This window comes from Protopterus annectens, chromosome 5.part0, assembly GCF_019279795.1.
Source record: "Protopterus annectens isolate FY-2018-M chromosome 5.part0, PAN1.0, whole genome shotgun sequence".
NCBI classification, from domain to species: Eukaryota; Metazoa; Chordata; order Ceratodontiformes; family Protopteridae; genus Protopterus; species Protopterus annectens.
Genome location: NC_056735.1, coordinates 527,778,971 through 527,805,803, shown reverse-complemented (window position 1 = coordinate 527,805,803; position 26,833 = coordinate 527,778,971). Strand labels below are relative to the sequence as shown.

The window sequence follows — 26,833 nt, the reverse complement described above, 5'->3', positions numbered from 1 at the left end:
GCTAATTTGAATACTTATCAGGCTGATTTGAAGTTAATATGGGAAAACAGTTTTGCTGATTCTTCTGCCTTCAGCAAGAAGAGTGAGTTGCAGGCTGTTATGGTAGGTCAACCTTTCTCATTTTCCACAATAAGATTTCCAAGAGGGCTAATCCTCCTCATGCTTAAAGTGGTATCCCATGTTTCTCAGCCAAAATATCTATCTCTGCACTTTTTTAAACCAAAAACAAGGGAGAGAGAATTCTTTATACTCTTGGATGTCCACAGACAGCTCAAATATTTTGGCAGAACCAACTGTGAGTTAATTTCTAATGAAGGTAAGAAATGGGGACAACTTGAATCAAAGCAGACCAGCTCCAAATGGTTATTGCATGCTCTGTTACAATTTGTTATACCCACCATGGTAAGTGCCAAGCAGGATTAAGGCTCTCTGCCAGGGCCTTGACTTCATTTATGGCTTTTTTGGAAAGGGGTAGATTATAGAACTATACTAGAAGCAGCAACTTCACCCTCTGTATGTGAATTTACAAAGCACTCCAAACTAAATTCCTTATTCAGGTGTAGAGCCGAATTGCTGCGACCGTTTTCCAGGAGCTCCTGCAATCCCACCCTCCTCCCAGTCAGTAGAAGCTAAGGTAGTCTACCCATATTGCCAACGCTACTGCAGCAGTGATCAAATGAACACAGTGCAGTTGTGCAAGTAAGCTTAGCAGAACTGCAGATTGTGTTATCATTGCTACAGTAGCCACTTCTTTCACCCCCCTCTTTACTTTTATAAGTGTTTGTTGCCAGGGTGAGGATGTAATTACCTAACATTGACCTGTTTCAGGGCTCTAACCTCCACCTTTCAACTGGCAAGAAAGCTCTTCATGGATTTGCTCCCAAACCATTAGTTTTCTTTAGCTCTGCTTGAGCTGATGAGAGTTTGGGTATTTTAAAAGTACTTTTAATCTTTGGAAGCTGGCCAGCTGTTATCCTATGCAGGGTATAAGCCTTATAGCTATGGTTACTGTAACAGTTATCATACAAACATCTACAGTTAATGTAAGTACTCAAAACTGTATTCCTGTGTTAATCTTGCATTTGGAAAATATTGCTTAAAATCATGCCCATGCCTTCTAACCATTTAACTTTTGCAATATATGTAACTTTCTTTTAGCGAATGTTTTAGTTTGTGCCAATTTCATAACTGGCTGTAGCAGAAAGCCAAATGGGACATTAACTATGTAAAGTAAAAGCTTCTGAACTGCAGCCTAGGCTGATAGGGTGATCTAAGAATGAACTAATCTAAAGGAATTTTACTGGAAACCTACATCTGTGTTTCAGTGCAGTTGTGAATCACACAGTTCCTACATTTTCCATGTGAAAGAAGTGGTTGAAAGTGCAAACTTGTGGAAGCATTGTTTTTTGATTATCCTAATGATTTGTTGCTGTTTGAAACCTGCTCAGTTTGCTTAACCCAGTTTGTAGTGGTTTGCAGAATTTTTGTAGATGGCTAGTACTGGGGCAGAGATTCAACTGCCTTCATACTGGAGGAGTGAATTCTTTCTGGAGAAATAACCAGAAAGGAATGGTGTTCTCCATGAAGGTACAGTTTTCCTGGGGTGGAAATGACCCTTGCACAATGGCCATTAAGAGTGATGATGAACTGTAGTATACCCACAGAAACTGTAGCAAGCTGATGTATGAAATAAGCCAAATGTCAGTATGCTACCAAGTCTACTCGTACAAGACAATGGGAAGTGTTTTTAAAGGCCATAGTGAGAGTGAGATTGTAAAGGCAGTAAGAGTGCAAGTGGTAAATGAATAATAAAGTGAGAAACTGGGCAGTGAAATTCTTTCATGGGAGGTGAAAAATTGATAAACCGAATATTGAGGAAGTATTGTTTAGAACTTGACTATTAAAATTACTGTAAAATCATATGGTTCACTGGTTCATCCTTCATGTAACGAGTAAAACTATAAAAATGGAGCAAAGCACAGAGGCGCATTATTTCTTGATCATAAGGAAATGTTTTCCGACATGCCTAAAGAGCAAAGATGTTTGAGGGCAAGAGTCAAATGAGATAAATTGATCCTAACAGAGAACAATGTGGCTTAGTATTACTTGACTTTAAAGGGATATTTTAGAGCTACACAATTGAAGCTGCAAGAAGCTGCTGTTAAAAAGGGATAAGTAGTCGGACATATAAAATATTGCACAATAAATATAGGAATTGTAGGCGGTTAGTAGAGATTGGGTAAGTTGCATTGTAAAGAAATAATGAGGGGACTTGTGTAGGGCTCCCAGTTATGCAACAAAGTCTAAAAGACACAGGATTTTTGCTTGGAAGTATTTACATAGGAGTTTTTATACCACAGACTCCAAATAATTTATCCTCCAGTAGATGACAAATGAGGTTGTGATGAGGAAGAAAGAGGTAACTGGGAGTATGTGTGCTGGAAGTGTAATGACTTGGCAGACATAAAAATACCCTACAGAGTACTGTCAGAAATATTGGGTGAGCATATGGGTATAACTAAGAGATTTTTTTTTTGAGCTGGGATACAGGATTTGACTTGCCTAAATATAGTAAGGCCTTGACTTTAATTCTGGTGGCTGCCAAAAAGCAATTGCTAAAAGATGGAACTCTGAAGTCTAAACCAAGTTTATTTAAAGTAGTGAATATTTTAGGAGACAAACTGCAAGTGGGATCTTTAGAAAAGGGTAAAAGCAACCAACACACAAAAAATGGAATTTGTGGGAACAATACATGCAGAATGATGTTTTGGAGGAGGAGTGAGCTTTAAGGGAAGGCAGGAATTGAGTAATTTTACATAATGTATTGATGACTGTATAAAAGGATGTCTGTGATGTATAATGTTTGTAACTGAACATGTTAGCATGTTTTTTAATGTAAATGTGCATTTGCCTGTCTTAATTGATCATTGGAGATTCTGTATGTGCAGATGAAAGTAGCCCCTGAAAGCAAGATTAAGGCACATGTTTCACATAATAGAAAAACGCATTTGATTTTTCAGTCACAAGAAAACACTAAAAAATGCACAAAGAGGACTGCAAATTTTTTTGGTGTTTTCTTGTTGGTTTTCATTTTACACCTTCGCTTGGTTGCCACTGTGTGTTTTTAGTTTACATTTGATTTTTCATTGTTTTGTTCAGGGAAAGAGTATCTTTGTTTTGACATTTTAGTAAGGATTTCAAAGATGCAATGTGTTTGCTTAAGTTTGAGGGGCCTTCTAACATGTTAGGGTTGAAAAGATGCTGTCCTCCAAGGTTTTGAGGGTAGAGGTACTGAAACCCTGGAATCACAGATGTGGAATTTGTGACAATTAGATTCTTTTCCTGTTTTGAGGTCCTTGCCCAAAGTGCAGTTGCATCACAGGTATTTGAAGTGACTACGGATAACTCCTACTGATATCCAGTCTCTGACTATGAATGCATGCAGAAGGCCAGTTACTGAAAATAACTATGTAAAAGCGCAAAAATAAAAAAAGCTAGTCAAATACCAGTTTATCATGCTTAATGTAGTGTAAAGCATCTAGTAAATATTACTAGTGTATGTGTGAACCTGACAAAGTATATTATGATTTGTAAATTACAGGAATTGATTACAAGTCGGTGTCCCTTCCCACTTGTAGATTACTTTGTGGATGACATTTTTATGTTGTGGAAAGGAGAGTTATCCTCCCTACTTGATTTTTCTCGTATCTAGAATCCACTGTGGATGTCTTGAGACTTATTGTAACATCTACATGTACTAAAGTTGTTTTTTTTTTTTTTCTTGGAGGTCTCCATCACCAAGGATGAAGTAGGAACTATTTCTACCACTTTATTTTGCAAATCATGTTGGCAGAATGGCATACTTGATAGTAGTATGCATGCCAGATCTATCTTTCCCAATATAGTAAGAGGGCAAATGAATAGGGTTGAGGATTTGCAATGACGTGTTGAAGGAAGAAGTAGCAAATCTTGAACAGTTTGTAGCTAGAGGATATAATAAGTCTACTATAGGAACAATAAGGAAAGAGGTTTTCAGGGATGCAGTTAGTAATAACTCAGGGTCTACATCTGACTTGCCTTTAAATATGACTAAGAATAGGTGTCGAGATGATAGGTTATCCAAGTATACCAATAACAGCAGCATTACCTGTAACAAAGAAAAACTGGCACCTTTTGATAGCAGATAAGATGACTGCTAGGGTTGTGGGGGTCATACCTAGGTTTACTTAAGAACAGCCCTAATTTAAAACCGTTATTGTGTAATGATGAACAACCAAAACAGATGTCCTGGTACAAATTAGGTAAGTTTCTTTGTATGAATTGTCCGACATGTAAAGTTATAAGCAAGATGCAGTGTTATGAACATCCTACTATTTTTGTGTTTAAACCTGGGATGTTCATAGCGTTTCACTGTTGCAGTCCTAACTAATGGGTTATTTGGCTCCCGGTAGCCCTCGGTCGGCCAGAATACCAAAGGTAAGTAAAAATGATATTGGTTGCCATTGGTTGTAAAGGACATCAGGACGTCCAATACAAAAGGAGGCAGCTGACGTCACTTCCTCAGTCTTCCTTGCCGCGGAGCCCGAAGCAGAAACTTTTCCTGCACGAGTGCTGGTCGCCAGTTTACCTTTAGTTTCCGACCTACAAGAGTTGAAGTCTACTACAGCTAAGTAACCCCGTTGGGGATCCTCTCTTCTTGCCTTAACGAATGTCAGAAAAAGTTAATAATTGCCTTACCTGTGGAAAGCAGATTCCCCATAGAGATTTTCATTCCTATTGCAGTTTCGTTTAAGCCTTCGCCACGACGTTCCCAATTGTGTTCTCTGTGCCTCCTTTAATCCGTGTACTATCTGTCGTTGGGCTAAGATTTTGGCTAGGCATTTTGGAGTTTGGCCTAAATTTGTTGGTATGGCATCCGCCGGTCTTCAGGCTTCGGATATTCTGAAGAAATGTAAGGATAAGGACCGCAACAGGTCTCAGAAAGCCAAGTCCTCGGATGAGGTTAAGTTGGTAGTCAGTCAGACGGTAGCCAGTGAGACACCTTTGCAGTCCGCAGATGTACAGCTGCAGGCCTTGATTGAGTCAGAGTCCCTTAGGCCTCCATTTTGCCTTCCGACCTGTCGCCGCTTCTGCTGGAGCCTGAACTGCTAAGCCGACTCTGGTGTCCGTGGCCTCCGTTTTGCGTTCTGACAACAAACTTCTTCCTTCTTCTGCTGTAACTTAGGTGGTTGCCAAGCCTCCTGAGTCCTTCAGACTTGCAGGTAAATCTTCCATTTGTAAGCCTGTGAAAAGGCAGGCTCCAGTTGCTTCTCGTTCCCCTCAATCCCAAATTTTTAAAATGGCTGATGATTTGTTGACTTATTAGGGGTTCTCAGCCTCCTCCTCGTAAAAGGAGTAGGGCTGTTTCTCCAGAGGTTTTGTCTGGTTCAGGTTCTGATTCTCCCAGCATTTCTGCTGATGAAGAGGAATTTTCTCAGTCTTTTTCTCCTTTTAAGATTCAGATGCAGAGGAGTCCATTCCTTCGGCCTCTCCTCCAGAGGATTTCTGTTTTGGTGATACTTTTAAATACCCTCAGGGAACATTTTAAATGGGAAAGTCAGGATTATCCCCAATATAAGAAACGGATTATGGATTTTCTGGATTTACCTCAGCATAAGCTTCTTGCTATTCCCCCTGTGTTGGTAGTTTGTTTTTCTGGAAAATTCCTGAACTCCAAATTCTGTTCCTCCTGTTCCCAGGAAACCTGACTGGTATTACAGAGTCCCTGATTCTCATCTGTTTCTTTTCATGAACCCGTTGGCAGATCCAGAGGATGTTCTTCATCTCACATTGCTGCAGTCCTTACACTTGGGGGTAGTCCGCTGTCCTCGGTCGGCCCGAATATCAAAGTATAAGGCTGACGTCGGTCACAAAGCATTTGACTGACATCAGGACGCCAGGGTACAAATGCGCATGACCATCCTCAGTCGAATATTTTAGTTTTTCTTGCCTCAGTGGTTTACGGATGTCAGAAAAAGTGAATAATTGTATTTCTTGTGGGAAACAGATACCGCATAGAGATTATCATACTTTGTGTATTCCTTGTTTACTTGTGCTAGATTTAATAAGCGCACTATAAAGAGGAGATTAGATTGTGCCAGGTTAGTCTTTGGGAAGCGATCCCAGGGAGAGACCTTGTTACTGCAGGATGTGGCCTCTCAGGAGGCAGGCCAGGGTGATAAATGGCAGAAGATTTGATTACTCTGATTAGGGTTCTTTGCCCTCCTGATAAGAGACCTAGGGTGGAGCCTGACTCCTGAGGATTTTTCTTTTCAGAAACTCTTCATTCCATGATTTGGATGTAGTGGAAGATGTTTTACAGAGGCTTCTCTTAATCCTGATTCTCTGCCTCCTGCTCCTGTTAAACCGATAGGGTATTACAGGGTGCCTGAAGCTCATAGTAATCTTTAAAAGTCGTTCCTACAGATAAAGAAGCCAGCCTTGGATAGATGGGAAAAAAAGAAAGTTTTCTTTCTTCCACTCTTATGAGGAGCTTTTTGAATTGCAGTTTCACAGGAAGGTTGGCACTTTTCAAAGAAAATTGGGAGTTTAATTGCCCAGATGGATATTGGATATATCATACACCACCAACAGGGGTTTTATTTGACATTCCCAAGTTCAAAATGTTGACGCTACAACAGCTTTACCTCTGCTGGGCAAGATCATTCTGGGGTAACTGGGTTGGATCTCAGGAGGCTTACACTAATGTTCCTATCAGACTAAGTTGCAGGAAGTAAGTTTCGTTTTTACTGGGACTTCTCACTATCAGTTCTCTGCATTGCACTTTGGCTCATCTACCTTCCCAGAGTATTCAACGAAGTTCTGGCTCCAGTGATGGCTTTCTTCAGGCTAAAAGGAATCACAGATCTATCCTTATTTGGACGAGCTGATGGATTCAAGCTCAAAGAGGCTGGAATATTCTTCTTCATCATTATATGTGGATAGCAGGCAGGCGAAATATGGGTAGTCCGTGAACTGAAGTCAAGTAAGTCCAGTCTGCAGGTCTCTGAATACATGCTTTCTGGGTGTGTAAGACTAGATAGATGGCCCCACAGTGGAATTGGATCCTCTTGTATTTCAGAAATTGACAGTGTCATGGGGGAAGACATAGATCAGATCTGTTAAGCCTCCCACTAAACCATCAGCTGCCCAAGGTTTCTAACAAACTTGGTCATCCCATGGAAAGGAAAGTGGATATACTCTTTCAATTGGAACCCCTTCTATGTGTGTGCTCCTTTCCACCTCTGCCTCTCCTCCCAAAGGTACTCTAAAGGTCAGACAGGACCAAGCCAAGGATTATTAGCTCCAGATTGGCCTCGTTTCTCAGGGCCTTAAAGGAGTTAAGGCCACTGTTGCCTGAAATCCTGTTCCCTCTGATGGGGAATCTAGGAACCTAGCTAGGTGGGGCAAGAAAGTTTATACCTCTGCCACACTAGCTATTAGGGCTACCAGTTGTCTTTTTTCATATGTTGAAGTACCAGCAGCACACCTTGGAGGCTATTAAGTCTAGGATATCAAGTGTACCTCTTTTGGCAGAGAGTAAAGACCTGCAGGATTTACTGAATTCCACCAGTAGTCTGGTCAGTAAGCATTCTTTGCATTGTGGTTTTGACATCCTTGAAACCTCCAGCAGGGCTACAGCTACTGGATCTGTTATTAGAAGGCATGCTTGGCTCAGACAACAGCCTCTTCCAGAACCTGTCAAGGCTAAGGTTTTGGATGCACCTTTGCATAAAGACGGTCTTTTTGGCAGCAAAGCAGAGGAGGTACTTAACAGTTTGCATGGATTTGGCCTTATCCTCCATCATCTTAAGGATTTTCTGCAAGTGCAACCCCCTCGCTTTAGCAGGAATTACTCTTCCAAGAGTTGGAACTTTTCTGATGCCAGCAGACAGAACCAGTCCAGGACTAGAGGTTACAAATCTTTTAGGGGACAGGCGGCTACCCCTCAAAGGTCTAGGCGTTTGCAGGCTTCCACTTCTAAGGGGGGAAGCTCCAAGCCCGCATATCAGTCAAAACACTCAGTGACTTCTTTCAACTTCTGCCTCTTTGCTTGCCCGGAGAGTCCTTTAGGGGAAAGGTTGGCCCTTTTTGCAGATGTCTAGGCCACTATCACAGATGACAAATGTGTGCTCAGAATGGTGTCCCTAGGGCACAAGTTTTCTTTTTGCACCTTTCCGGCTCCCAAGGGATTCCTGGACGTTCCCCCAAACCAAAGGGCAGAAGTAGAAAAACTAATTTTGTCAGTCTCATGTGGGAGCAATAGAATCTGTTCCTGCTCAGCAGGTAGGCCAGGGCTTTTATTCCAGGCTTTTCCAAGTTACAAACATAGAAGGCACCTGGCATCCTATCCAAGATCTTTCCATTCTGAACTAATTTCTAGTAATTCCAAAGTTCAAAATGCTCACTCTGCATCAGTTGCTACCACTGCTAGAAAAGAATTTCTGGCTGGTAACCTTGGATGTCAGAGGCTTATCTTTACGTCCCTATCAGGGAAAGTTGCTGGCAGTATCTTCGTTTCAGAGTGGGCAAGCAACATTATCAATTCTCTGTGCTGCCCTTTGGCTTATCTACTGCTCCCAGAGTCTTCACAAAGTGCCTGGCCCCAGTCATTGCTTTTTGCAGGCAGAATAAAATGCAGATTTACCCACAACTTGGATGACTGATTCAAGCAAGTTCTCAGGAGCAGCTGTTAATGGATCTGGAATCCATAAAGAGACTTCTCTCTTCCCTGGGTTACACTCTCTCGATGAGGAAAAATCAAAAATAGTACCATTCAAGGAGATAACATTCCTGGGAGCGAGTCTGAACACAGCCGTCCAGATGATATCTCACCCAGGAGAAGCAGACAACTCTGTTTACTTCAAGGACTTGGTAAGCCTGTCCCAGCTCCTTGCAAGCTCTGGGATTCATGGCATCTTGTATTCTCTTAATTCCATATGCAAGACTGCATAGGAGAAAATTGCAATGGTACCTCAAGAACATTTGGTATCAACACAGAGGACCTGGATATGATTCCTCTGCTTCCATCTCTGCAGACTAAGTTTCTATGGTGGGCAACAGCCTGTCTACAAAACAAAGGCATGCCTTTTCGGACACATCCTGCCACTCAGGTTCTGACTACAGACTCATCGGACTATGCCTGGGGAGCACACCTGGATGGCAGATGCATACAGGGATGTTGGAACGCCCAGCAGATGCACCTGCACATAAATCTAAAAGAGTTGATTGCAGTTCAGCAGGCCTTATTAGCATTCAGGCATTTTCTTTCTCCAGGGACCCTGCTTGTCAGAACAAACAACACCACAGTCATGTGGTACATCAACAAGCAGGGAGGGACTCGCTCTTACCCCCTGTGCAAACAAAGCATGAATCTTTGGTCCAGGGCAGCATCCCTGGACCTGCATCTCCTAGCTCAGTTTCTTCCAGGAAGGCTCAATGTTTTGGCTGACCATTTGAGCTGACAAACCCTGGATCCTCACAAGTGGCGGCTGAACAGAGCAGTCTTTTACAGCATCATTCAACGTTGGGGCACGCCTCTGGTAGATCTTTTCTCCTCCCCAGACAACCATCTTCTACATCTCTTTTGCACCAGACAGCATCACAACAGAGCCTGGAAAGTGGATGCTCTGTCCTTCCCTTGGACGTTGCTATCAGTATATGCCTTCCCCTCCTCTTCTTTCCAGAGTATTAGTGAAGATCAGGAATGTACGGCCAAGAACTATTCTCATAGCTCCGGACTAGCCCAGACAGCATTGGTATCCACTGCTTGGCATTCTCTCCCTTTTTCCTCTTTGGCATCTATCTCTTACTCCAGATCTTTTGGTTCAGGAAAGGGGGACCATTCTACATCCTCATCTTCAGTCTCTCCATTTGGCAGCATGGCTCATTGCATGACTCCTTCCCTTTCCCAACAGGTGGTTGACTTGCTGAGGGAGGCCAGCAGGCCTAGCACTAGACGTCCTACGCTGGCAAATGGGAAAGGTTCTCTCAATGGATGCAGGCTAGAGGGGAATCTGCTTCTCAGTCTACCCCTTCTCTGATCCTGGAATTACCTGGCTGATTTGCTTCAGGGTGGTCTTTCTTTTTCCTCTATCAAGATCCATGCTTCAGCCATTTCTGCTCATTGTTCTCTTGAACAACCCATTTTTTCTCCTCCCCTGATGAAGATGTTTCTCAGAGGTGCTTGCAACTTAAAACCACCCAGAAGAGCACCTACTCCTGCCTGGGATCTTAATTTTGTTCTAGAGAAACTCACTCTTCCTCCTTTTGAGCCAGCTGCCACTGCAGATTTAAAGCTTCTCTTGGAAGACCACCTTCCTCTTGGCTATAGCTTCAGCAAGGAGGGTTTCAGAGCTGCAAGCTTTGGCCGTGGAGCCTTTTCTTATTTTCCATGTAGATAGTCTCTTTGAGAACTAATCCCTCCTTTATGCCTAAGGTGGTTTCAAGCCTGACTCTTAATTAGTCCATACACCTTCCTACCTTCTTTCCTAATCCTCAAAATAAAGGTGAAAGGATCCTACATTCTCTTGATGTGCACAGACAGCTCAGGTTTTACCTGGACAGGACTAAAGACCTTCGGAAAACAGCACAGTTGGTCAGTTTTGCCCCTGGATTCCAGGGCAAGTCTATTTTTAAGCAAACCATTTCTAAATGGATTGCACGTTGCATTACTTTTTGTTCCTTTCATGGCAAAGCTACTCCTCAAGGGGTTAGGACCCACTCAACTAGAGCGGCTTCCACTTCTGCAGCATTTCTAAGGGGTGTCCCTACTAAAGACATTTTGGAGGCTGCCACATGGTCTTCTGTTCACACTTTCACAAAACATTATAATTTGTCTGTTTTTCCAGAGCCGGGGCAGGGTTTGCCACTGCTGTGTTGCAGGACATTATCTTCAACCCTTGATACTGTTGCCCCCCCCTTTTCTCTGGGCTTTGGTAATCAACCCATTAGTTGCAACAGTGAAACACAATGGACATATAGTGTACAGTTGTGTACACTTACCATAAATGTAGATGTTAGTGTGTTCTCTTTCAGTCCTGGTTTCCCTCCCTCCTTCCCCCTTTTTGGTCCTCTCCTATTCTCTTTTTTCCTGAGGTACAGGCTGAATTTTATTTGCCAAATTTGTTTTTGCTTTAAGCCTTATTTTCTGGGGGTTCCTGACTGTTGTGGCAAAAACTGAGGAAGTGACGTCTGCTGCCTTCTTTTGTATCCGATACCCTAACGTCCTTTTACAGCCGATGGCAACAGATGTCATTTTTACTTACCTTTGGTATTCTGGCAGACGAGGGCTGGATAACCCATTAGTTAGGACTGCAACAGTGAATACACTCTAACATCTACATTTATGGTAAGTGTACACAACTGTACTTTTTATGTCTCTTGTAGCACCAGTAATATATTTAGCGATTTGTAACCATTGTTTAAGTTTTTGTGTTGGGAAGATGTTGAAACGGCTGAAAGACAGGGGTATACAGTCATTTATGATGTAAGTAATCAAAATGTACATAATGCTTTAGCCAACATACTGTAGAATTTCCCTCGCATAGTTTTCGTTTGAGTGTTACATCAAGTACATAAAAATGTAAGGGGGGGGGATAATTAGTTGGCACCAGTAGAGCTTAAGTGCATCTTAAGGATGCAAGCCCATGTTTCTCCAGGTCTCAACAATAATGTATGCATTAATCCAGCACTGTCTGGATGCCACCTTGAGAGAGAGAAGTGATTTAAATGATGTTACTTAATTAGTTTTTGTTTGCATTTAGTATGTGTTAAGTTGAATATGGGTATATAAGCTGTGACTGAAGCATTGTGAATTTAAGGATCTGATGAAGTGTAGTTATCTACGTGAAAGCGCTTCTCCGTTTTATCTGTATTGATGTGAATATTTTTATGTTGTATTAAATTGGAAGCTATTGCCATGGTTGTCCTGTCAGTTTTTATGACAGATTATTGAATTTGCAAAGTAGTATAGTGTATCCACCTCTTCAGTGCAAGTGGAAGAGCGACTCTTTCCTGGGTATCGCTTTGCAATGTGCAAGCTAGCAGTGAATGGATGTGACAAATGATGCTTTGGCTTCTGATGTCATTACTAGAGTATTTATATGGACATAATGAAACTTTTTTTTTTTTTTGTCATTAAAGGTACACAGCATTTGTAAAAACATTAAAAAAGATTGAGGAAGATGAAGGAGGTCTTGCACCATTCACATCAAGCTATCAGTCATTTGGGGTGAACAAAAGGCCTGATGGTGGTCTCTATTTTAGAGAATGGGCCCCAGGAGCAGAAGCTCTATTCCTTACAGGCGATTTCAGTAAGTATTTTGAAAGTGTTCTTTTCATTTGTTTTGTAATAAGTGATTTGCGTTAGTAATGAGACAGATGGGAGATGACGAGTAGCTCTTAAACAGTGGAAGCACAGTAAGCGGTGTCTTGTTTCCATGACAATTTGCAGTTACTAAGTGTTTTTTTTTCTTGCACTCTTGGTTCAGTCAGCAGGAGTTTTCCAGTTTACTTTCCCTATCTGTAATGGGCATACCCAGCAAAGCAGAGGGGGGAAGGATGTGCAGTGTTATCACCATGGAAAGACATTCCCTCCAAATATCCTTTTGCTGTGGAATGTCGCGCATCCTCTAGCAGCTTAAGCACCTTTCATTCCAGAGCATTTTCTGAACAGTTAACTTTAAAATTATTATACTGTAAGCAAATGTAAATATTTGATAACCCAGAGCATTCATAATATTTTTCATAAATGTAATATGTTAGAATGCACACAAACTCCAAATTATAACTTTTCTAAACTTTTCACAAATTTTCATATCTTAAACAATAAGAACCACATTGTTAGAACATTTATGTTAAGCTACAAGCTATCATATCACAAATTCCTGTACAATTGCATATTTATTGAGATATTTACAAAACTATGAAAACATATGTTGTGTAACTGTACAAATGCTGGATATCTCTTTACATGCAACTTACAGTGCAAATACTAGTCAGTTTTCACCAAAATCTAAGGCTTCATCTGATGTCATTCAGCAGTTAGTAAGCTCCCATACTGGCGTTTCACACCATTCACCTCAATAAATCACAGGTCTGTCAGTTATGAACATATGAAAATGTGACGAGTAGCAAACATTAATTTCTCCACTGCAGCACATCCTAAGTCTAAGTGTTATTGTGTTAATAATTCCTTGCCCTTTCTAATACTGAACTGAAAGTATATTTAAAAGGTGTTTATAGGCTTGAGTGAGTTCAGCACAATTGACCTTTCCTGTCTGGGTGAAATAAGCTATGCAGCACCTATCATTTCCCATCCTTCCCTGGCTGCTACAGTGTTGGGGCTACTAGTCAAAGCCCAGTCACCTTGGTTGCAGTTGGGAATCCGTCCCTTGCATCACAGAGGTGGGCTTGTGATGTCTTTATCTTTGTACAACTAAAAATTTGTAAAGCAGTTTTCTTAGTTTGTAGTTCATGTCAAAATGGTCATTACATATAATTGCACGTTAGTCATATGTGCAAATTGCTGAATTAATATAGTTGCTGCTTTAACTTTGTATTTGGTACAGGGGGAGAGATGTGGCAGTATCCCCATTTTCATTCTTGATGTCTCAGTCCTTTTAGTACAGTCTTCCCTCCTTTGGCTTTCAAGCTTGCAAGACTGCTAGGCACCGATATGCATGTTCATTGCTGGGTGGCTTGCTTTGCTTATGGTATGTACAGGAGTGATTAGCTAAAATCTGAAAAGTATGTAGATCAGAAATGTCATTAGGTTAGTGGTAAAACCAAAATACTACCAATGTGACTTAAAGCAATGGTAAATGATCAACAGTAGAGCAATTGGTTCTGTTAGCAGCTTTTATTTTCTGGAAGACATTCCGAACTTCAGATAAGTATTGCTTTTATAGTGGTAAGTAATGTCTGTGTTCTAATCATTGTTATATTTGAGCTAAAACATTGCATTGCATCTCAAGGCATGTAACATGGAGTGCACTACTTGTACTGTTCTGTTTTCAAATGCTGCTTGTTTAGATGTTTAAAGATTTCTACAGTGAAAAATAGATTGACCTAGCACCGCAAAACAAAATGCTGTTATCTCGAAAATCATGGCCAAGCTTTCTTCATTGACATGCATTTTCACATGGCTACTTCACTAAAGCAAGACCCTTGAAGCTGCAATGGTTTATAGACTTCAGCTGTTTGGTGATTTTAATGTATTGTAGATGGCCAACGTCATAGCCAGTTTAATAACCCTTAAACCCGATAGATAAACTGTGCACATTTCTGAAGTTCTGATGAAATAGTGGCAGGAATGGTGTGGAATAGTAATACTAACCATTGTTTAAACACGTATTAAAATGGATATAATGTGTAAATGTTGCACATCAGTTTCCTTTGACAGCACACTGCACTGCACTTGCTGAATGTAGTGTCTACAGGAGCACTTGTACGCTCGTCCTACAAGCTTCACTGTGCCTAAATTTTGAACAGTTAGAGCCAGAACTGGTTTCTGTTTTACAAAATGCCTTTAGCAGATTTCTGTGAAAATAAGGTACAGTGAAACTTGTAATACACTTAATGTCTGCACACATTTCCAACAAATTTTTATTTTACGGGGTAAACCCAGTAAGCACAAGCCTTTCAGGGTGACCTTAAGTTGCTTGCATAGAGTTGCACAGTGGGCAAATAGATGCTTTATGAATTGAACTGTGGACCATACCTCTTGACTTGCAGACATTGAAAGTGGATATAAAAGCTCTTAAAGTAGGTACATGCATCCAAACGTCTGGGTTTCTCTTGGGTGTAATATTTGAATACCAAGCAGCATAAAACTATTCACATCCAGTAGGATTATGAAATAGTACTCAAAAGCAGATATTTTTAAGAGTGACAAAGTCAAAATCAGGCCATGTGAAGTCTGTAGACTTTGAGGTAGATTTTTTTACAGTTCTATTCATTAAAATCATTTATAATTTGTTCCTCAAAAAGGGAAATACACTTCTAAAAGCAAGTACGTATGAAGGAATAAATCAAGACTGAAAATAGGCATGTGCCTTAAATATATACAGTTCAGATGTCTGCTGTGGACTACAGGATGAAGTTCATTAGGTGGTCATACCTTTTATTCTCTGTGCTTAGCTGCCAGACACGCTGATTACATTATATATTAGCTAGATGAAATTGTAGCTTGAACAGAAAATCAGCAGTTAAATGCAATGCCCGAGCAAAGTGTGACCTTAATGTACAAGAACATGAGACTGTAAACATGAAATGGTTTGAAAGTGTGCAAGTTGTATCTGCTGTTATGAGCAACATGACTGGTATGTTTGACTTTGGTTCAACAATTACTTAAAGTACACAATTTGGTTTGTACATTTGTATTTATATGCCTTTGGCATGTATTGTAAATGTGTACTTGCTGTTGCTACAGATAAAAAAAGTAACTTAGCAGTAGGGTGTGCATGTGCACATATAGTATGTTTGCAATGTATATGTGTGTAATCTGACATTGTCGAATGCACATCGAATCCAGAATATTGATTCCACAATTCCAGATGTGCAAAATGTTAGTGGCAGTAGCTGGTTGTCAAAGATCACTACAGTGTTAGTCTAGGAACTTGCCCTTTCCCAGCTCTAGTATGATCTGAAATTTGGTGTATATAATTAATGGTCGTGGAGGTGGGCTTACCTTCCCTGTAAAAAAAAATAATTTTAGAAGATTTCTTTGCATTTCAGTGATTCCCACATTCAACCTTGTGATAGATATTCTGAGTTTCGACAGTGCATTCGACGATGTCAAGTCCACACACACAAACGTGTATATATAAAATATTGGTGCCTTCAGAAGCTCAAGTTTTCAGAAACTTGAAATTCATGTTGAGACAATATGATGGTTTCCGAAAGCTTGAACTTTTGAATGGAGAATGCGGTACAGTGAATCTGGGAATTTACCCTTTTCCCCACTGTAGTGCGATCTCTATCATGTCAACTAAAATACCAAAAATCAGAACACCGACACAGGAGGAGCCACGTCCACACTGAGTGATGCATAAAGCACGAGAAAACGTACGTGAAATCCTTCAGTTTCGTGCTGTATACAATCACCAAAATAACGAGAACACTAGAAGATATATACGATTGAACCTTCACAATAGTGGAAGTATTGCATCATTTTGCACACAAAGCACATAGCCATAACATATTCCAAAGACATTATTACATACGTGTTGTAAACAATCCATGGTCACATCTGCCCACAGGTGCAGTAGCATGTATAAAAGAGTCGCAGAACTCCATGCTATCTGCTACTGTAGTTCAACGTAGGCAGTCTCATGACATGAAGTAGTGTATCGCAAAATACGACGTAAAACCCATGTGATCACACCAAACTTAGACGCTATTTACATTTTAAGTAGCTCCGCAATAGCTACAATAAACTCCAATGCAGATAAGCATCCCTGTTGGCCAGCACATTTTGAAATTGTTGATGTCTTAACGTCAGCCATCTCTTTTTAGGTGAGGTTGGACATCCTGTTGCCATTTTGACAATGCAGCTCAAATACACTGTTTTGCTCACAAACTAGTGCAGCTACTAACTTGGTTAGGTTTGTGCCCCTTGAACCTATGAGGCATTTGATTCTCCGATACCATGCCTCGACAGAGTTCTGTGTCCGTATCAGAAAGAGATCATTCAGTTCACTGATGTTCCAGAATGTAATTTGGAACTAAGGTGGGAATCTAACACTAGCACAGGTGTGTGTAGTGAACTTCCATTGTTTCCCCAGTACATACCATTCAGTAAAGTACTTCAAAATATCTCTGCTTTCCACAGGGGACGTTTCCTTTAGTGCATGGAAATACGATACACCTCATTCTCCTTTAGAAAAGCTTAAAGCAACCAAACTCTTCATAACCAGTTGAAAGGACTGTGTACTGTTGTGTAGTGATGACAACCCCAATGACTACCTTTTGCCACATATATTGTTGCCTGTTACTCCAGAAGCCATCACATTTACTAAGGACATAGTTTCCTCTGTGTGGGGCATAACTTCAGATTGAGCGGTACGTGCTTTTATCACGTTCTCACATGCTACACACTAACAACTGTCTGCTTAAAGATATCGTACTGATTTAGTGCAAGAAACTGTAGTTCGCACATTTCCCAACAGAGTAAACGTATAATACATTTTGCAGCTGACAAAGACTGTTTTATGTGTCTGCAGTACATTGTTTAACATTGACTGTTATGTTCTTTCGTTAGTGACCTGTTGGGATTCTGGCTGTTAATGGTATTTCGGTCTACTGAAGTAGACCCATATATATAAGAATGTGTGTGTATGTATATGTACACACGCAGACAGACGCTGTATTGATTTGGCATTGCTAGGATTGCTGTATAATGAAAAAATTAATAAATCTGATTACTTGTGGAAAGAATCATAAAACAGATATTTGGTAACCCCCTCCCACACAAATTTAGAAAAAAATCAACAAACCTCCATTTATTTATTTTTTAACTGTGATAAAGCCTATTATCATTGGAGACCTGGAGAGAAGAAGCTCCAAAAATAGTGCATAACTTGCATGTATCCACTGTTGGCTCCAAAACTACTTTAAAATCTAAGCCTCGATACATTTTATGTGAGGTCATACTTGTGGGACAGTTGGCTCTTCCTTGAAGCTAAATGCTGTTTATGGAAGAAGCATTCAACGTGCAATATTGTTGATGGGAACAGTGTGTGGCAGGCAGTCATGGGGGGACATAAGATACCTAGCCATTTATACAGTAGCCACAGTTTTAAATGTGGTCAGGTCACTAAGTATTTAGTAGTGTTCACCTCCCTAATCAAGCAGAGCCTTATATGACTGTGTAGTAATTGTCTACCTGCTTAGGCAAGACTAAATAAATGAAGCACTACCTTTACTACTCTCTAGTAGTAACTTGTTACTTGGAGTTAGGAACCTATCCCTGAAGTAAGTTTTGTTTGCTTATTTCAGTGCAAGTGTTTGTATAGGTGTTCCTGAAGAAATATGTCAAACAGGACTGGGTCTTTTATGGCTCACAAAAGGTAAATGTCACTTTTAAGCAACCTGTAGGCTAACGTGGAGGGTTGTGCTATTCTATCAGGATAGCTGAAAGATTTAACGTTAATCTTGCAGGTTAGAAATTTTTGGGGCATTTCCAGTTGAGCAATATGCTTGGATTTGTACATCCCAAATGGGGCACTATATTCAGTGATAGGTCTGATTATGGGAAGTGTGCAGTCACCTAAGGATTTCCTTGACTTCTGAGGTTACAACTTGAAAATTAACTGGTTCAGATAGGATTTCCTGGTTGTGGTTGAGACATAATAATCAAATAAGAGAGTTGTCTACATAAGTCAGCTAGCTTATGACAGTTTGTCTGTAGTGCCATTTATAACAGACAGTGGGAAGTGTTTTTGAACTACACTGCACATTTCAGCGTTTAGCTTTAGGCCTTTTTTAGTATACCAAGTATGTGTATATTCAAGCCCTTGCTAGAGCTGTTAATTATTGGTTGCTGAACGGGCAATAGTGCCCAACTTGTCTTCAGCAAACTTTGCATAGATGTCTAAAAATAAATGCTAAAGGAAAGGCAGCCCAGCTCTGAAGCCTGTGGTACACTTGCAGCTAAAATTTTAATAGGTGATACCAGCAGCATTTATGACTTGATCTGTTCGCTAGTCAGTTTCTAATGCAGATAATATAGGGATTTTCTCTGAGTTATAACAGCATTAGGGTATAGTGTCATTAGGCTTGAGCAGTCAAGATGAGCATTGCAGTCAGTGACCACTGTCCAGGCTTAAGTCAGTGTTATTTCTTTTCTGTGTTGAAGGTTGGGCTTCAAGCTGGCACCTCTGCACCCGTAAAAAACCTACTGCTAATCATTAGCGGACCGGAGTTCTGCTGTGGCGACCCCTAACTGGCAAAAGCCGAAAGAGGAAGAACATTGACAGTCTGCAACAATCTTTATGCATGGTGCTGTCTCTTCTCCATTGGTGACTTGGCCTTTACTGTTGTGCTTGCTTTAGCAGTCCAGGCTCAATGGATTACAGTGCTAACTTTGCTACATAATCTCATTAATGCATTCCATAGGGCCTTAAGTTTAATTCTGTTGGCTGCCAAAAAAAGCAATTACTAGAAAACAGAATTCAAAATCTAAATCAACCTTATTTGAAGTATGAATATTGTAAAAAGAGAGAAAAACTGGAAGAGCAAATTACGTAGGAATAAATGGAATTTGTAGGAACAATATTTGCAGAATAATATTCAGGAGGAGGAGTTGAGGTTTTAAGGGAAGGCAGGAATTTAAGTGATTTAAGCAATGTTTGACAAACATAGTTTTATAATGAAAATGTGTGTAAATGGGTGGGAGGGGTGTTAATATTTTTCTTTTCTGTTAATGTATGTGTAAATGTTTCTTCCCTGTTTCTTCAGTGGTATTTTAGTGTTAAAGCAGGTTCCATAGTTGACCATAAACATTGTTTGGATCGTTTTGACTCAAACCTGGGGATCTGTCCCTTACTCTTCCATTTGCCTTCTGTTCCATAGATTTTACTTCAGTTCTGTGCAGTAAGGTTTCGTTCCTGTTAATGCTGTCCATCGCCCCCACCATCTATTCCACCGTCTTGGACATCTCCCCACTGCCCCTTCTGGTGTAAATTCTGTTTTTGGCTTTTGTCATTATTTTTGTCACGGTTATATTTGAGAACTGCTCCAATTTCCATTTTCTTTTAACTGCTTTTTCCCTGCTAGCATTGCTAGCAAATTAAATGCTTATACTGTTTTTCTCTTCCCACCAAAAACATTGTTTTTATTTGTACCTACTCCATTACGTCTTCACCACTAGTTTTAACCCCACACATTTCCAGAATGTATACCATGTTCCCCTTTTCCTTCCTTGCATCTCCAGCAATCAGCCCTTTTTGAGAACATCTTACTCAACCTAGCTGATGTATGAAAATATCACTGTAAACATTGCCAAGTTGAAGATTTTAAATGTCATCTTTATTTCATATCTATGTAATCTTAGTTCTTGTCAGGTATGAGGTGGAACCTCATCTTGTAGTTTTTTTTCCACCTTTGTCTCGCTGTTTCCTTCATCTTATTTGTTTTCCTCTTAAAACTTAGCTCTTCATGTTTCCTTCCTCCAGTTTCCTTTGATTAATTTCCATTAGGATTTTTGGCATTTCTAAATTTTTGATTTTTCTCCATTTACCTACTGTCCTGGTATACTAAAAATGCAATATTTCTATTCCATTTCTCCTAGTAGTGCTTATTCTTTCTGCAGCTCATCCCAACTCTAATTCTTCTCAAAGTACTTGTGCTTAATATATTACCTTTAGTTTTTTTTTTTCTCTTTCCTTAACCGTGCACCATCTATACAGTTTTGTGCCCCTTTTGGTAGCACCTCACCAATTACTGTTTTGTGTCCTGTCAGAAAGATTTCCCACCTGGTTTTCTGCATCTCCTTTAGAATAAGCTGTAATTGGTCTTCAGTGATTGCGTGCTCTTAATATTTTCCAGAAGTAGTCACCATCCTGCAGTTTTGTTGCCTCCTAAATCATTTTCTCCCCTGAGCCTGATAGTGTATCAACCTAAACCAGCTGACTACTTGACATGCCTTTAGGTAGTCTGCTATCTCTGGTGCACCTAACATCCCTCTCTGGACAGGATTTGTACCTCCGATGCCACTTGTGTTACCCTTTTCCCAGAAAATATTACTCTTAAACATAGGTTTTCCTCATTTCACCCTTTTTTAGCCCTACATTGAGAACTTGTAAAAAATGGTGTAGTAATCATAAGAGATACAATTGTGTTATTTGTACTTTTTAATCTGTATCTGACTGCATAGGTTTCTGTCTTTCCAGTTTTCTCTATTGCTATAGATGTGTTTTGTAAGTCAGCCTTAAAGAATCCTCTACTGGTCTCTCTACGCACCTAAACATTTGAACTTGTACCTTTGTACACTGCGTTTTTCTTACCCTTTTTCATCTTGCAACATCTTAATTGCAATAGCTTGGGTCAAATTTCTTTATTTTATTTTTTTTTTATTTTGCATTTGTTGACCGGGCTAGTCTAACTGGAATAAAATCCATTTTCAGTAGAGGCCCGGGGAGAAAAGCTCCAACACAAACAATTTTATACAGTAAAAAATAATCACAAGTTCAAAGAAGTATAACAGCAGTAAAATAGCTCTAAACAGTAACAGCCATGCACAGACACAATATATAACTGTAATAATTATCACAAATTCAAAGAATTATAACGGTAGTTAAAAAGGGTCTAAACAGATTACAGACATACAGATTAGGTACAGTTGTCATTACAAGCATACCTAGCTCATGATGAGGTGATATGCAATAAATATAAAAACAAAATAGTTGTTTTCAATTGCAAGCAGGATAAAAAAGTATAAACAGTTGATTTAATTATACAAATGTATCATGATACAGTGAAATAAAGATATATAGGAAACAGCAAGAGGATGTAAGTAGGTAGAATATTCTCTTGTTAGGAGCAGAGAAGACATAGGAAATAGAAGAGAAGACAGTTAGTCAGGGTTAGTACAAGGGCAAAGCCAGTGAGTACTGAGAAATTGTTTTATTTTCAGTTTAAAGAGTCTTATGGAGGACAGAGATAGGAGTTCAGAGGGAAGCCTGTTTGTGTTTGCCTACAGAGTTAGAGAACAGTGAATCTCCAGCTGAGTTGTTGGATTTGTTGATAGTAATAAGTGGCTTATTAGAGTAGCATAGGTTCTTCAGATTGTTGTAGGGGGTAATGAGAGTAGTCAGTATAGGTGGGGTGTAGTATAAGCTCTTATGGATAATGGTGAGTTGTTGAAATAGTATCTGGTTATGAAACTCTAGCCATCCTAGTTGTTTTAGGTTGTTGCAGTGATGTGTTCTAAAAGGAGATCCTGTGGCAAATCTAGCAGTGCTGTGATATGTAGTAGCAAGGTTGTTTTTTGAGAGATTGGTGTATATGGGTGAAGCATAGAGTAAGGTAGTGATTAAATGAGTTCTAGCTATAGCGATTTTGGCTGGAGTAAGGAAGGGTTTGATTCTGTAAAGGGATCCCAGTTTATTATTTACTGTTTTTATAGTGATGTTAGTATGAGTGTCTAAGTTTAGATTATTATCTATAGTTATTCCAAGAAGTTTGGTGGTTGTGTCAGGAGACACGAGTCCCATTGTTGGATGTAAAAGTGAAGTGAAGAGGGGCAGACCTACGAGTAGGAGTAAAAAGTAGTAGTTTAGTTTTTTTAGGGTTAAGTAGAAGGCAACGGTTTAAAAACCATTGTTCAACTGTATTAAATGCATTTTGTGTAAGGGATTGTAGCTCGGTAGGAGTATTAGCTGAGCAAATAATGGAGTCGTCTGCATATTGAATGCAGGTTGCATGTGGAATTGCTAGGTGGAGGTAATTAATGAAAATGGAAAATAACAATGGGCCTAAAATGGAGCCCTGGGGGACACCAGGGAAATGGGGAGGTGAGAAGATAGGTTGCTTTCCCATAGTACTGCTTGTTGTCTATACTCTAAGTAGGATTTGAACCATTGTAATGCTAAAGTATCAAGAGAAAGAGATTTAAGTATTTCAATAAGGAGCTGGTGGTTAACCATATCAAAAGCCTTAGATAAATCAATGAAGACAGAAGAGGAAAGGGTATTGTTATTACGGTTAGAATTTATACAGTCTGTGAAGGAGAGTAGGGCTGTGGTGGTGCTGTGGTTAGGTTTAAATTCATGTTGACAGTTGGCAAGTAAGTTATCAATACGATGGGCGAGTAGTTGCTTATGGACACATTTTTGCATTATTTTTGCCAGTGGAGAGTGTAAGGCTATTGGTCTGTAGTTTGAAATGTCAATGGAGTTACCACCTTTATGAAGGGGGATGATGTGTGAGATTTTCCAGATAGATGGGATATTTCCTTCGGTTATAGTTCTAAGTATGGAAATGGGGAGGGCTATGGCTTTGGCACCTTTTTGCAGGTATTCAACAGGTAGATGGTCAGCAGAGGGGGTAGTAGGTTTCAGTTTTTCTAGAAGAGGGCAAATGAAGGATGTAGGAACAGGTTTAAGATGAAATAATGGAATTGGGTAAGTTGGAGAGGTGGTTAGATTAGGGGAAGTTGGAGATAATTGCTTAGCTAGTGTTTGAATGGTATCTGTAAAGAAAGAATTAAAGGCATTGGCAGTTTGTTTTTAATCTTGGTTGGAGCTTTGTGGGATAGGTGTAATAGTTTGACCTGGGTGTAGGAGTTTGTTGATGCTGGACCAAAATTGTTGTGGATTCCTATGGTTAGTTTGTTGTAGTTGGATATAAAAGTTTTTTTTATCTAGCAGGATAGCTTTTTTAGTAGTATTTCTTAGTTGTCTAAAGGTTTGGTGGTCTGTTGAATTCCTGGTAGTGTGCCATTTTGACCAAGATTTGTTTGAGGAGAATTTTCTGTCTAGTTGCTTTGGTGAGCCATGGGGCAGGTTTAGTGTTACTTCTAATAGAGCATATAGGGGCATGTTGGTCAAGGATGGATAAGAATGTGGAATTAAAGTAGTCAACTGCTTTATCTAGGGGGGGGGGTGTTTTTAGTGGTGACCAATCTCAGTGTTTGAGTACTAGCTGGAAAAGTTCAGGGTTGAAGAATTTTTTAGTCCGGATTGTACGATGAGTAGTAGGGTTAGGTATGTTAGTTTTGTGTCTGATATAAATGAGTGATCACTGAGATCATCAGGGAGCGTTCCTGCTTTGTATGCGAGATGTGGAGAGTTTGTAAGAATCCAATCTAATGTACTTTTTTTGTTGTTGGTTTTATTAATTCTTGTAGGGGAGGTAATGACTTGTGAGAAGCCATAAAGTTTAATGTGCGTGGTGGGATGAGGGGTACTGCAGGACTTCCAATCGATGTTAAAGTCCCCAAGTACTAAAGTTTCTTGTGCAAGATTGATTGATATCCAGTTAAGAATACTTTCAAGGGTATTAATGTTATTACCAGGGTGGAGGTAAATACAAGCGATGTTAATGGATTTGAATTGGTTGATTTGAAGTTTAGTGACAAGGATTTCAGAGTTATTAAATATAGGTAGATTTATGTTAGATGTGGTGACTTGTAGATTATTTTTATAGAGGACTGCAACACCCCCTCCCTTTTTGTTAATACGGTCCATTCTTAGGATACTGTAGGCAGGTAGGGTAAGTTCATTGTCATTAATGGATGGTTTTAGCCATGTTTCTGATAGACATAGGAAATCAAATTGGTAGAATTCTAGTAGGGCATGAAGATGGGCAGTCTTGTTTTTAATGCTTCGAATGTTAAGATGTGCTATTGAAAGAGTTTGGAGGCTTATTAGGCGTATATGTAAGAGTTATGTTAGAGGTGATTTGTACAGTGTCAGGAATATTGTTTGGGCCAGGATTAGGATGAATGTCTCCATCTAGCAGGGCTAGGTGTAGTATTTTATATGTGGGGTTGTTAAATTTAAGGAAATAGTGTTTCTTGCATGGAGAGTACTATATTTTATATGGGTTAGTCTGTGATATTTGGCTTGCAGGTAGCAGGGACAAATTGTGGTGTTTAAAGCTGTAAAGGGAGATGGGTAGTAGTGGTGTGGAAGTGAGCCTGGAGGGCAGTAGAAGGTTTGGGTGAAGTGGTTGTTCATAAGAGGTTAATGTGTAGATAGTTATTAGAGGAGGTAGGAGCGAAACAAAGGCTATGAATTTTAGTTGAGTTAGGTAGGAAACATTGGCCATGATCTTGGTATAAGATGTGAAGATAGGGGTATGTAGTAGTAATAGCTGGGTAGTTGAAACTGTAAAGGTGGGGTGGATATATGATATGGCTAGGAGAGGTAAATGAATAAGTTTGGTGGGGAGCGGTAATAAGGAGAGCTAATTGATTGGTATAGGTAAAATGGGGGTGTGGTTAGTGAAAATAAATTGAGGACCCCTGGGTGGGTGGGAATTGGGGGTAGGGAGCGGGTTTGCACAGTTTAGTGAGACAGTCGAGGTGAACAATCAGTGGAATTCTGATTGTGGAGGAGTGGCTGCAGGGGTAAGTAGGTTTGTGATCTGTGTAGAAGAGTAAGTAGTATAAGTGATTTGTAAAGGCAGAAGGTGGGAAAGTATAGCAGAGCAGGTAATAGGTAGGGTCAATTGTAAGAATGCTAAAAAGGAGTTTAAAAAGAAGACAGCCTTATGAGGATGAGGGGCTACAAGAAAGCAGATAGGAGGGTGCCACCTAGTGGGCAGTCAGGTTCATAACCACAGAGGTGAGGAAAAAAAAATCGGGCAAGTCTAGACTAGGGCTAGAAAGACAATCTATGTGAATGGGTTAATAAAACTAGAAGTATATGAGGGATTATTCGTAGACTACTGGATTTAGGGGGGGTATGGCTACTGAGTGTTCAGGCTGTGAGGCTTACAATAAACAACAATTAGGATTAAAGCAGTGAAATGATTTAGCTATAAAGCCAGACTTACAAATTGCACATACTCTCTTATCACTTTTCGTGTAAGAACACCGGTTTACACTTATGAGGTGATGCAGCTGGATGATTGGGGTGGGTCCTTAGGTCCCTGGTGGATAATAATCTCCTAGTGGAGGGTAGGCAGGATATGATCAGCGCACAGGGGCCTGAAGCACACAGCAGCCAAGGGGTATCCTAGCAAGTAAATCTTGAGTCACTCCTCCTCATCCGCTTACCAAAACCATCTTTTCCCCTTAATTTCCTCTGTATCCTGACTTGGGTCTTCTAATAATAGCAGGAAGTAGTCTGCATATAGCTTTATCTTATGTAGTCTGGCTCCCCACTGATACAAAGAAGGCTGAAAAAGGATAGCTGTTGCCATTGGTTCTAAGTAAATGGTGAACAGTAAGGAGAAGGGGACACCGATATCTAGTCTTTCTCACCAGCTTAAACTGTTCAAGTTTTCTTACTCTTGCCTCAACTCCTGCTAAAACACCTTCCTAATTTTCCTATCATTTCTACCCACTCCTTTACAAATCCCCAGTTTCTCATTGTTAAACAAATACTTCCACTGAATCCTGTTGAATACTTGTTAAATACTTGTTAAAGCATCTAATGATATAGCGAGTTACTTTTCAACTCGGCATCTTGCATTTCAGTGCCATGATAACATTATCTGCCATTCGTCCTCCCACAAACCCAGTCTTCATGTTTAGATTAGTCATGCTAATGCCATATATATCAGCCATTATCTTCATAAAACACTTGTGGGGTTAATTGGTCTGTATGAGGGTAGGGACAGCTGGTTTTCCCCTCTTAGAAAGAGGTACCAGAAGCATTGGAAGGTGGTGACAGCAGTGATTTATTAACTTTTTATTCAAATATCTGGCCTGCATTTTTGCTATTTTCTCTCCTGTTTTTCAAGCCTTTATAGACTAGATTCTATCCCCACTGTTCATTTTGTTTTCCTCAAAGCCCTCCTTATTTCATCTTCGACTATATTTTCCATTAACTCTTATTCTGTTTTGTCAGTTTCCTCTCTCTGTTTCCCTTCCTGCCTACATATGCCCCATTGCTTTGTTTTTGTATAGTCCTTCATAGTATTTCCTGTATTCATCCAAAACATTTTCACTGTATTCCTCTCTTCCTGTTCACCCTATCATAATATTCCATATGCTCACCTTTCCATGTCTCTTTGCTTGAGACTTGTCTCCAGTGCTTTTGTTGCTTATGACTAATTACTTTCTATCCCATTTCTGCTTGGTACTTATTCTCCCATCTCTAATCTTATCACTTTCTCCACC

The 26,833-nt window shown here is 40.0% G+C and overlaps 1 protein-coding gene across 1 annotated transcript in view; it reads left to right on the top strand.

Moving 5' to 3' along the window:
* The window catches only part of GBE1 (1,4-alpha-glucan branching enzyme 1), a 1,706,938-nt gene that overhangs the window by 332,052 nt on the left and 1,348,053 nt on the right, over nt 1-26,833 (top strand). Inside the window, exon 2 of the mRNA XM_044071842.1 lies at nt 12,184-12,353. Coding sequence (XP_043927777.1) covers nt 12,184-12,353 — 170 coding nt within the window. The remainder of the gene's footprint in view (nt 1-12,183; nt 12,354-26,833) is intronic.